The 12,748-nt window shown below is 34.4% G+C and overlaps 1 protein-coding gene across 3 annotated transcripts in view; it reads right to left on the bottom strand.

Moving 5' to 3' along the window:
- Positions 1-12,748, bottom strand: part of rimbp2b (RIMS binding protein 2b) — a 151,323-nt gene that overhangs the window by 44,318 nt on the left and 94,257 nt on the right. For all 3 annotated transcript variants that reach the window (XM_079896708.1, XM_079896709.1, XM_079896710.1), the window contains 6 exons: positions 11,255-11,305; positions 10,692-10,712; positions 9,309-9,350; positions 8,859-9,069; positions 7,740-7,909; positions 137-216 (listed from right to left, as the gene is read on the bottom strand). In XM_079896708.1, the coding sequence (XP_079752834.1) occupies positions 137-216; positions 7,740-7,909; positions 8,859-9,069; positions 9,309-9,350; positions 10,692-10,712; positions 11,255-11,305 (575 nt within the window). The remainder of the gene's footprint in view (positions 1-136; positions 217-7,739; positions 7,910-8,858; positions 9,070-9,308; positions 9,351-10,691; positions 10,713-11,254; positions 11,306-12,748) is intronic.

Genomic DNA, 12,748 nt, shown 5'->3' with positions numbered 1-12,748 from the left:
ACACCTAATCATTACAGCTAATGGCATGATATAACAAATCATTACAGCTAATGACATACTATAACCTATTATTACAGCATACGTCCAATTGTAACGTATGGTAACATGTTACAACAGATGTAGGGGATCCACTTACTTGTAACGGGCAACACACAGTCTCACTTTGCCTGTGTATCTGGATTTAGACCTGGGGGACGATCCGGGCTCTTTATCCATCTAAAAGAGAAAGGGGGCATTAAAAATGTCTTGCATATGGGCCCAGGGCATGACTTGCTACGCCACTGAAACTCTTAGACCTCAAGATCGGATTTGAAAACCAAATCTGATTATGTGCAGTGTGAACAAAGCCTAAGAATGTCAATGACAACTCAATGGGTTGTAAAGAGAATACATGGTTTTGACGTTTTGATTTTTGATAATTTTTTAGGGGAAATCTGAAATCTGAATTAATTGAGAACAAATTCCCGTGTGCAATCTGATAATGTGGGCGATTAAACCAATATCTCCAGCGGAGCACAGTCTGAGCAGACAGATTGGACTATTCACACCCACACACAATTTCTCTCACACACACACACAGTCTGTCAGTGTATACTGTAATTATTCTCATAATGGCCAAATCACTGTGGTACGACACACTACTAGAATCTACTTTTCACTGTTGGGTTTTTATATGTTAGAATAGATTCTATTCTCTTCATTTGACTCTATACAAACTTTATTTTGTAGACAATTTCAGTGTTTTATACATTTTAACTTTAGAATAATTTTAAGTCAAATTTTTAATTATTTAAAAAAAAAATGTTATTGAAAATTCTCCATTGATTTGCATTGTTGCCTTTCAAAATGAAGGGGTTAAATCATTGTAATATTCGCATACTGAATTGCTATTAGACTTCTTTCTTACATTTATTTGGAATTTTTTTCTTTCTGGCATCTTTTAGCCATCTATAGCTGCCTTTATCGGTTCTAATTCTTGCATTTACTTTACACACAGAACAAAAGTCTAAAACCTATTAAGGGGTCATGAACTGAGAATTCAAATTTTCCTTGATCTTTTGACAGTTAACCCTCTGGGGTCTGGGGTGTTTTTGGGGTCCTTGAGATGTTCTGACATGCCCTAACATTTGTGCTTTTTTCAGTTGCTTATAAACATATTAATGGCAAAGGTGTAAATTCACTCTATATAGCACAAACAGGACTTCCATAATATGTGAGCCACATGTATGTACGTTTTCATTTTTGAGAGAATAATGTTTATGCATGGTTATCGAAAAAACTAAAAATTAAAGTTTCTGAAATAAGGCCACAAAACACATACTAAATATGTGGCAATAAGACTTTTGACTTATGGATCTCGTCGCCTAGAATTTTTTCTGTGAAAATGATGTGAAATGATGTGAAAATCATCCTGCCTAATCATTCACATAAAACGATACATTGATTTTAGTTTTGTGAAACACTTTTAGTTTGGAAAGCCAATATGCGGATGGGACGTAAACGCTCCAACAGCATCATGCATATTTAGTAGTTCACACCTGGTGAGACTACGTCCCTGCATACTTAATGAGCCATTCATTCAGGTGTGTCACCTATAGCTAACTTAAATATACAAGCTTCATAAAAATGATCATTCTAGGAGAAAATTTCAGATGGCATTTAGAGGCTTTTGCATCTGAACTCTTCATATATACACACATATATATATATGCATGCACATACATACTTTATAATCTTTTCAAAACTAGTCAACGTCTTTCAAAACTAAAGTATACATTTTATCATACGTATTTCAAAGTAAAGGATTCATTAGTTAGTTGATGACTTTATTTTTGACAAAACACATACAGTATATATTCCTCATCTCAGTATAGCAATAGAGTTTGCTAAAAGCTGTTCATTCAATACAGCAGTATTTGAAAATCGATCACATTTTGTAAAATTACATTTATATTTGCATTTATGTCAAAACCTAGACACTTTTAAACATCAAAAGGACATTTATTAATATGTATTCGTGTCAAAATGACAAATAAACAGATTTTCCTATTCAATTTTGCATGGAAACGCTTCCAAGACGCTTGCGTGTCGTGTGAAAAATAGGCGTCGGTTCTATTTCTAGAATGCACGCGTTTTCCACGCGGCTCGTGCCGCGCCTGAGACGCGCGTCTCACACAGGCAGTGTGCAAACTCTAAACTGTTAACATGGGAGCCGAAATAAAAACGGACATGCCACGCAGCTGAGACGCTTACGCCACGAATCCAGTGTTTCACCGGCCTTATCCAGCTGATGTGGGCGTTTCACAGGTTTGCATGGATCGCCTCACATTTGCGTTTGAATAGCGCGGTCTCCGTAGGCGGAGTCACATTAAAAATTAATTAGCTGAGATGAGAACGACTGACATCTCTCTCTTTACATACATACTGTATTATATAAACTGTGAATATTTGTTTTTTATAAAAATGACTTAATTTAAAAGAAGAGAATTCAAGCTTCATGCCTGTGTGTCTGTATGCCTGTTTGACTGAGTATTCGCTGAGTTACAGTTCATTTTCGGACGCGTTTCAGAATTGACTTCACTGACGGAGAGTAGGCAGAACTCGCATCATGTTTATTTTTCTTTATTTGGCGAAAAGCACAACACTTTGTTTTTATTATGAGCATACACAAAAAAATACACACTAAACAGGATCGATTGATGTATAACACAAGCATATAAGATAAAAAATGTATTTTTATTTTTTATTTTTTTTGCACTCATACGGAAAAAAACGAGCCTATCGCGCCGGCGGGTGGCTCGATATGGATAAAAATGATGTTATTTAAGCCAGCGCAAATACCTGTATTTACATCCTGTTTTCAGTTGAAGTCCAAAGTAGTCGATTGCCGAGTTCACGCGCATAGGTTTAGTTACCTATGATCACGCGCGTGAACTCGGCAATCGACTACTTTGGACTTCAACCGAAAACAGGATGTAAATACAGGTATTTGCGCTGGCTTAAATAACATCATTTTTATCCATTTCTTTCACATCTACTGCAGTCAGATTCACTCGTGTTCACTCTGAAGGAATCACTCACATGACCTGTGCACTTGTAATGACACATCAAGGATGTTAAGAGGCTAAAAGCAGGTTTAAATATTGCCCCATTGAAGTCAACAGGGTGCAAATTTTAAAAAGAGGATAACACGGTGTAGGCAACACAGATTTTTGTCGTTGTTCTCTGTATTGACAGCACTCCACATTGACAAAAAAATGAGCTCAATGTTAAAATTGACCGGAGTTCTCCTTTAAAGGAGCTGTATGTAAGATTGTGGCCAAAACTGGTACTGCAATCACTTTCAAATTACTGTATAGAGCGGTGTATCCCCTCCCCCTCCCCCTGACTCGAGGTTGCCAGATAGGCTGCAGGATCCAGCAGGAACGTAGGCTGCAGTTTGTAGCTGCAGCCTGTGGTAACTAGAGCAGAGCTGGCAACCCGGATGCAGAAACACTACTGACTTCGTGATTGGTAGATAGATGGAGGGCGGCGCTTCAGGCCAAAACACAAGATGACAACATCAACATCAGTTGAGGGCTGCAACTTCACTTTTTAAATGACAATATCCTGGCCGTACTACTTTTGTCAGTGATATAAGTATTTGAAATGAACATGATTTCTTAATGTCTAGTGACATATCAGGGCCATTTTATGATTAATTGAAATACATTTCTTACATACAGCTCCTTTAAGAGTTCGTTATACTACAAAAAATACCCTGTAAGTTTCAAAACTTCCTTGTTATTTCAAAAACTTGCTTTTATTGAAACTAAGGCCAAAAAAACGACAGGATCTAAAAAGTGGTGACTTATGATGTCACAGAGCAGCAAAAGACCAATGTGAATGTCTCAGCAGTGCATTATTCATTTTACTGTGGATTATTTGGTAAATTTCGGCGCAGACGATATGGATCTGCCAGCAACGCCCCAAACATGCAAGTAATCATGTTTATTCTAATGCCTGATCTGTGATCAGTGATTTCTGATGTATAATTATTCAAGTTCAGACAGATTATCTCTCAAAATCGTTCAATACTGTTTATGCATCAGTAAATCAAGCCAGTGACTAAACGATCAACTTCACGTCGTTTCTCTTAGTAGGATGAAAATAATCTGATTTAAACTGTGATTAAATTACATACAGAAAGCGATCAAAGAATGCTCTTTCCAATCGCCCAAGCTGTCAATCACACAGCGCGAGTTTATCTGGACACTTGCCAAACTGTTATGTAATCAATGATGCTGTTACAATGTACAACGAAGCTCTTACTGTATTTACATCGTGTTTGCATTGTTATTTGGTGAAAGCATTCGTGAAAGTGCAAAAATTGCGTTGCAATAATGAGATCTCTTCATTCACGCGATCAACTGCTCCATCTGCTCAAAGCTCATCACTGCAACCTTTCATTTGATGGGAATACATCTAACTTTTCACGATTCGTTAATCTCGATAGCTGTAATAGTAACAACATAGTAAAAGATTTTGAGAGAGTTCCACTTGTAATACTAGCTATTTCATATGCAAACATGTCAGCCAATCACAGCAGTGGGCGTTTACACTGAAGTCTCACAGCAGACACGCCCCTTCAAACATACACTCTAAAAAACGCTTCGTTGGCTGAACAACCATTACTTATAAAAGTAATTAGATTAAACACAAAAAACGTAGTATTCATAACTTTTCAACCTCTACTTAACATATATAGTGTGTGTAACACAAAAATATAAGTTACCAGGTGAACTTAAATGTATGCATAAATAAAATGAAAAAACACAAGTCAAATCAACTACTATAACAATTGCGTCAAAATTAAGTAAATCTAGCATAACATTTTAAGTAACTATACGAGCCACGTGATATGCAATTTCCCGTGATGCCTTTCCAGCCAAAAAATTGGAGCCATTTTGTGAAGCACATGAGGATGTTGAAAAGGTAAGCTTAACTTTCTATAAACTTAGTAAAATATTAGATTTTGACGTTTTAACATTAATAGGCTAAACACTTGTTTATTGTTTATTGTGTTAGTGGGTGAAGATTTTCTGAAACGCAACGTGATGAAGACACTGAAAAGAGGTAAGCTTAACTTTTTTCACTTAAGGTAGGCTACACTAGATTATTGCATTTTTGGTCAAGAAATTAACTTTTAAACTGAATTTCAGAATTGCTATGAATTTTCAACAAGAAACGTGTTACTTACGAATACTTATGAAAACGTTTGTAGACATATTAGTTGATGTAGCCTATGAAATGAGTGACTGTGTGCGAGTATTCAAAAACATAGGCTATAGGCTATATTTTATTTGAATTATTAAGCGAGTGAGCTTCCATCGAATGTAGGGATAAGTGTTTATAGTAGTCAGAGTATTTATTGTTTATTTCGTGGGATATGACCATGCATCGCATTGGCACGTATGCATTAAGATTGCATTAAGATGACTATTCAGACGGCGTTATTGGGAGGCTTGCTCTCCCGCACGGAGAAATTCGTACTTTACATTAACGAGTTGTCACGTAGCTTATACTTCAGTATTTTTTAAGTAAATGTAGTTGTCATTTATTATATATGCATATAAGTTGTTCTTTGCATGTTTACATATTCCCATATTCTCTATGGATCGCGGGAAATGGGGGCGGCCTGTGGCCTTGCGCGGGTTACTTTTGGTAACGTTAACGTACTGTATAAATATTAAATTCGAAAACACATTGGCTACAGCTCCATATGTGTGCACTATTTATCATAAAAAAATGTCGATCTTGATTCAAGCACAATATTATTCCTAAATGACAACGACGACTGTCTATTAAACCTTCGAAATTATTATCAAAATAAGTAAATGCAAATAAAGATTGTAGATCTATTACATTGTTAGGCTATTCCAGTAGTTACTGTTAAAATGTTTTCAATGAGATTCGTTCCAAACCTCTGGACAAAAGTCTTCATTAATTAACTTATAGTTATTTATTATATATATATATATATATATATATATATATATATATATATATATATATATATATATATATTAATCAATATTATTGAATAGACTAATTTTTTATATTTAGGCATTTAATAATGGACTAATTTGTAACATTTAATTATTATTTTTTTATTTTTAGATAGATTTTTGATCAACAGACAAAATAATAATTATATAGATACACACACACACACACACACACACACACACACACACACACACACACACACACACACACACACACACACACACACACACACACAACCAGTAAGATTTTTTTAATGTTTATAAAAGAAGTTCCATCTGTTCGCAAGGCTTAATTTATTTGATCCAAAATACAGCAAAAACTGTAATATTGTGAATTTCTTTTACAATTTAAAATAACTGTTTTCTATTTGAATATATTTTAAGATGCAATTTAAAAGTTTAGGGTCAGTTCGATTTTTTTTTTTTTTAAAGAAACAAAATACTTTTATTCAGCAAGTATGCATTATACTTACATTATAGAAATTCTATACATTTCTTTCTAATTTTGTGATTCAATACAATGTATTTTCAATGCAATGTATTTTTCGCAACAATCTGAACAATAGCAGGTGATGTTGCAAGTAAATGCAGATTTGCTGTTTTTTTTGTTTTGTTTTTAAGGATACTCATGGGAACGAAGAGGAACTGGAACAGCTCACATTGAGGATCATCATGAAAGGTGGCTCAACAGAAAATCTTTTTAAGTGTTGCAAAGGGTGAAAAAGTGACCTGTTGTAAGTGAACTTCCATTTGTCAATTTGCCATATGTTGTTGTATATTTCATGATGTGTGGTTTCAGGCTTTGCAGCCTGTGGCAAAAAAATAAAGTGAAATGCTTTATTGTGTGTGATTTGCATGTTTTATTTATTTTAAGACATTGAAAGCAGTGCAGTAAGCAGACCAATAGCTGAAGATCTAAAATAAGTTAAAAATGTTAAGTAAAAATGTTAATTCATTTAATTGTCTTATTTTTATTTATAAATGAGCTTAAATGTTAAGTTAACACAACTAAGATTTATTTTGATCTCACATGGCCTGCACTGTGTTGGATTTACTTAAAATGTATATGTGTTGGATTTACTTAAAATGTATATGCACCATTTTTGCATCACACTTTTTAAGTAATCCCAACTTGGAATAATTTTACTTAAAATTAACAAGAAAACCTTTGTTATACGTGTTTATATTTTTAAGTAAAGAATGTTGCATGAACTCAAATATTTAAGTACATATAACAAAGGTTTTCTTATTAACTTTAAGTAAAATTATTACAAGTTAGGATTACTTAAAAAGTATGATGCAAAAATGGTGCATATATATTTTAAGTAAATCCAACACATCATTTTTTAGAGTGTAGCGTTCAAATCAGAGCTTGGAAAAATGCCTTTTATTTCTAGATTATGAAATTTTTTTAATGTGAAAATCATACTAACATTATAAGGACACCCCAGGAAACATTATAAAATAATAAAATAATCCAGTTCATGACACTGTTTTTGTGCTGGCTTTGCAAGCACTGGTATTTCATTCAGAAAAATGTTAATCTAAACTATTTTATTCTGGTAGAACCGCACTTCTTTTTATATATTTAACTTTCGGTTTAAAAGATTAAACTAAAATGAAAGTGTGAAGGGTCAACATTAAAGGTAAAATGAACTGACACTGACTGGTTGGTTTGTTTGAGATACTCACAGCAGTGGCGATGACGGGCCGCACCTCTGAGAGGAAGGCCCGTCGTGGGCTGGAGGGTGTGCTTCGTGTCAGGAAGGTGGGTTTAACAGACAGGAGCTCTACCTTCTCCCCCTCAGTCATCTGCAGAGGCCGAATGAGCTCTGAGATCTTACTCATTGAATCCTCATTACCTTCACACACACACAAAAGTGACTGATTACTTCATTACTGTGTACAGCCCCATCTCAGCACATCATCACTGCTGTTGATCTTATCAGCCTTCAGATTTTTCAGCATTAGATATTGTTTCATATGGTCTAATTGGAAAGGTAAGGGATAAAATATGGCAAACTGAAGATAAACAAATATGAAGTGAACTATAATCAATCAATCCCGTACATGAATGAATATACAAAAGGGATTTGGACAGAAACTATACACTACTGTTCAAAAGTTTGGGGTCGATAAGTTTTTTTCATGTTTTTAAAAGAAGACTCTTACTGTATGATCACCAAGGCTGCATTCATTTGATCAAAAATACAGTAAAAACTACTGAAATATTCACATGATCCTTCAGAAATAGTTCTAATATGCTGACTTGGTGCTCAAGAAACATTCCTTATTATTATGTTGCAAAGAGTTGCTTTACATTATAAACGTCTTTACTTTAACTTTTGATCAATTTAATGCATCCTTGCTGAATAAAAGTATTAATTAAAAAAAGTGGCAAAACTTAAAACCAAATGCCATTTATTTTAAACAAATAAATCAGCTTCAAAATGATAAAAAAAAATCATTGATATATTGATATACTGTATTGTTAACAATTAAGCCAAAAAGTCACTATCTAGTTGTCAAACAGCAAAAAATGACTAAATGAAGTTAGTTCTGAGAACATTATTTGTTTGCAGATGCAAATTGATTTTATAACACAAAGACAAAGATGCCCAAAATATTCCAATTATGTTGAGGTCCTTGAGGTAATTTATGTATCTACTATTTTGTAAATTAATTAGAATGAATGAAACAGTAAAATGTCAAATATGGACTTTCAAGAAACCAAGTTGCTTTCTACACGTTACTCAGTTAACTATTTCAGGAAGTGTCAACACATGATCTTCTTCAGAGTGCATACAGTACCTTTCCCGGAGGGGGCAGAGAGGCCGTTGAGGAGCTGGGAGAGGGTGAGGGGTTTGGTGGGTGAACCGGGAGAGTCGCTCCCTGTGAGCTGACTGCTGCTCAGGATGTCTAACTTCCCAGCCTGCAACCTGAACTTCTCCAACTCTTTAGACAGCAGGTTAAACTGCTCACTCTGCGTCCGACATTTTTCCTCCAGTTCTCTCACTTTAGCCTGGAAAGAAAAGGAAAAGAGAAAGGCTAGCGTTAAAAACCGTACAGAGACCAATTCGGTCTGGTCTGTAATAAAAAGCAAGACTCTAGCAGCAGTGACATTTACAATAGTTAACATCTGCACTTCACATTAACTAACCGAACAAAGCTAATGAATGGAGCCAACGAACTCTACCAGCTGTGGTAAGCAACCTACAATACTACAAGAATGGCCCACATCTAAAAGGAGGTTTTTCCTACCAAAAATCGCATTGTGTTCTTAGTGCGAAGGACACTTCTCAGCTTCAGACACCAACAGAATCAAACAAAGACAGGAGTCAATCTATGTTCAGCTGTTATTGTACAACAAATCTCTTTTTTGGTCATGAAGTTAGCAATGGGAAGTAATATTACATGGAGGAGGGTACCACACATGCCAAAATAACAGTAAAAGCTGTTTATGCCTGATGATTTGACGAAACTTACATGAATACTTGTACATCAATACTATTAACTGCATTAGAGGTGTGAGTTTGCATTTTAATCATGTCAACATGGACATTGACTTGTGCAATATGTTTATGCACAGTTACAAGTTCACATAAATCACTGAGCAGGGCTTTTTGGGAAAGGAAATTAAAGAAGGGTGGTGGTGGAAGGAAGACATGACACGTCCTGCAATCCATCAGTCATGTTTATTGTTGCTGATCTGATCTGCAAACGCACATATCCATGAGGCGCTAACAGCATTCAGCACAAGGCAGCACACATGCATCGCAACACAGGAAGAGCAGAAAAGATCAGGCAGTGAATGAGAAACTTTAACCACTGAGAACAAACTTACTTTCATGAATATGCCCTCAACTATAGGCTGCCCTCATCTTCATTTATCTCCTGTTAAGCATCTGTACTATCAAAAAAATAAAAACTGCCTCTCAAGAGGAATGAGGGTACAGCTGGATGGTTTCAAACAATCTGGTTTAAAAAAAATCTACAGTGGATGACAATTTTTTACCGTTTGTTAAAGATGGTAGAGTTTGTGATTAGTTAATCATCTATTTGGATGACAAGTATATGCCACCACCCATTTTACATACATAGCAATAACAAACAATTCATTAAAATATATTTTTTATATTTAATTTTATATTGATATTTGTATTTCATGTACACTATTTAATACATATATTGTTAAAATAGTTTTAATTTAATGAAATAATTATTTTATATCAATAACATTAAAAACAATTGAATAAAATTATAATTTAATTATAAGCAACATTATATACTGTTATTAATAATAGTATGTATATATATATATATATTTTTTTTTTTTTTGGTTTAAAAAATGCAATAAAAAGCAGTTGTTTGGCATCAAAGACAAAAGCATGCAAAACGTGACCTGTTTTTATACCTTAAACATTTATAAAACACACAAACAACTTTGTCAGGTACGTATAAAATGACTATGAAGTTTGATGGTTTTGATCTATGGCGATATAGATCAAAGATATTGATCAAATGTTTACAGATCGATCATGGATATGAGCAGTTATTGACAGGACAGCTAAACGAGGTGACAGGAACTACCCCAATGAGTCACACGGGGAGGGAGAACCTTGAGGAAAAGTAACTCGAAAATACCTGCATGCTGTCCAAGTGATTCTGTATATGCAAACAAACAAAAACAAAAACAAAAAAAGACCAGTAACATAGTGACAAGAGATGTAAGAAACCAAACAAATCACAGTTACACACACAAGCATTTCTTCAGTTTCAGAAGTCACAAAGCCCCAACATGAGTACTTCCCCCCTCCCCCCATTTCCCATTAATTGCCAATTAATGGCAGCAATGAATGAAAAGAACAAAGCAGAATATGGTAAATAAATCATAAAATGTACATCAAAGAGATGTACATTAGTTTAAAACATTAAATAATGAAACTAATCAGTGAGCATGTGTACACAAGAACATAATTTATTATTTTATTTAATAAATTTGTCTGAATAACTCAAAATAAAACGGTGTTAGCTAAGATGTGATTCACATGGTAGCAAGATTTTTGGCTAATATGAGAAAATACATGATGACGCATGTGGAATGTGCTGTACTTTAAAGGTCAGCCAAGATACGATTTAAAATTCATGCTTATATGCACACTCACAAACACATGCACTAACATTCATGAGAAGACATCGTTACTCACCTCTAACAGATGGACGGCACCTTCATGTTCCTTCTTAGCCTCAACCTGAGCCTATAAACAACATCAAAATAATATATAACACCATTAATACCAAATCAGTCACTGACATGCTCTTAATAAAAGTCATGTCCAGAAATATTCCTATATGTTCCCATATCTCTCTGTACTGGCACATCGGCCCATCTTTTGCAAGCTGCTCCAAATCTCAGATTTGCATTTTTTGACATATAACACAAACAGGCTAAAGAACTGAATATAAAGTATTTGTAAAAATAGAAATATTTGGAATTAATCTAGTAAACATGTTCATACACTGAGGGAAAAAAACTCCTGGCAAAATGGTTTTAATTACATTTATTTAAATATCTTTAACTTTGCTAGACATATACATTTCTTTGATTATTGCCAAAGCAAATGTAGTTGCTTTGCCTTTTACCAAATCGTATTGTTTAAAACCAATTATTTTATTTTTCTTATAATACCCAATTTTATGAAATGCATTCATTCATAATTCATAATATAATTTAAGTTGTTCAGTTAGATGGAAATTTGTCATATACTTGAAATGCATAAATCTGAAAATATTCTTAAAAATTCTAGTACCAGGTTTAGTTGAATAAGCTGTAGGCAACGCAGACCGACACATTGTAGGGTCATATATTGTAACTCTCAGCAGCTGTGCAAAACAGCCTTCAGTTCCACATGAACAGATGAATGGAGATAGACCTTTAGAACAACAGAACTGCGTTCTAATGTCATGACTTCAGATGAGTACGCGTGTGTGTCATTTCCTCTTTGTTTATTCTCCTCTGTAATCACGGTGCTCCATTCAATAAAGACAGACAATAACTCAAACGTTTCAGCGGGTGACAATGTTCTCGCATTCAGGAGAAAATGTCAGATTTGATCACCTGCTCTGCCGTTTCATTAGAGAGTCATTTACTCTGGGCGGTGAGACAGCAGCACTTTTCTCTTCATTCAAAGAGAAATAAGTGGAATATATCAGCAAATTACCTGAAACTGCTGAAACACCTTTTCATTAAACATCTCTCTTCATTAGGAGCACTTTGACAGCTGGATTTTAATATTGGGTGTTTCTTCAACTTCAGGCAGTTTTGTGTCATGGGGGGTTGATTTTTAATTAAAACTTACTTCTTTCTTTTTATTATATGAAAGTCACATTAAAACTCAAATCTCAGAAACTTTTTTGCCACGCTTAATCATTAATCTTTTCAAAATATAATAAAATGTAAAGATTTGTATTGTCCTAGCTAGTTTCTATCTTAAATTGTGAAAATCCATTACCTCACACCATCAGTGCTCGGCCCTAAATATGGTACACATTTCTAAATATTAAAATCAGCATAAATGAGCATAAATAACCCATTTAAATCTTATACTGTATGTAAAATTTTTGGTTGTGTTGGGACAAAGGTTTTTTATCCCCCCAAACAAGCTGTAATTTTGTCAAATGATCGAAAATATTTGAAAATA

This window comes from Squalius cephalus (assembly GCF_949319135.1).
Source record: "Squalius cephalus genome assembly, chromosome: 16".
NCBI classification, from domain to species: Eukaryota; Metazoa; Chordata; class Actinopteri; order Cypriniformes; family Leuciscidae; genus Squalius; species Squalius cephalus.
The sequence above is the reverse complement of the archived record's forward strand: the minus strand, read 5'-3'. Positions and strand labels throughout refer to the sequence as shown.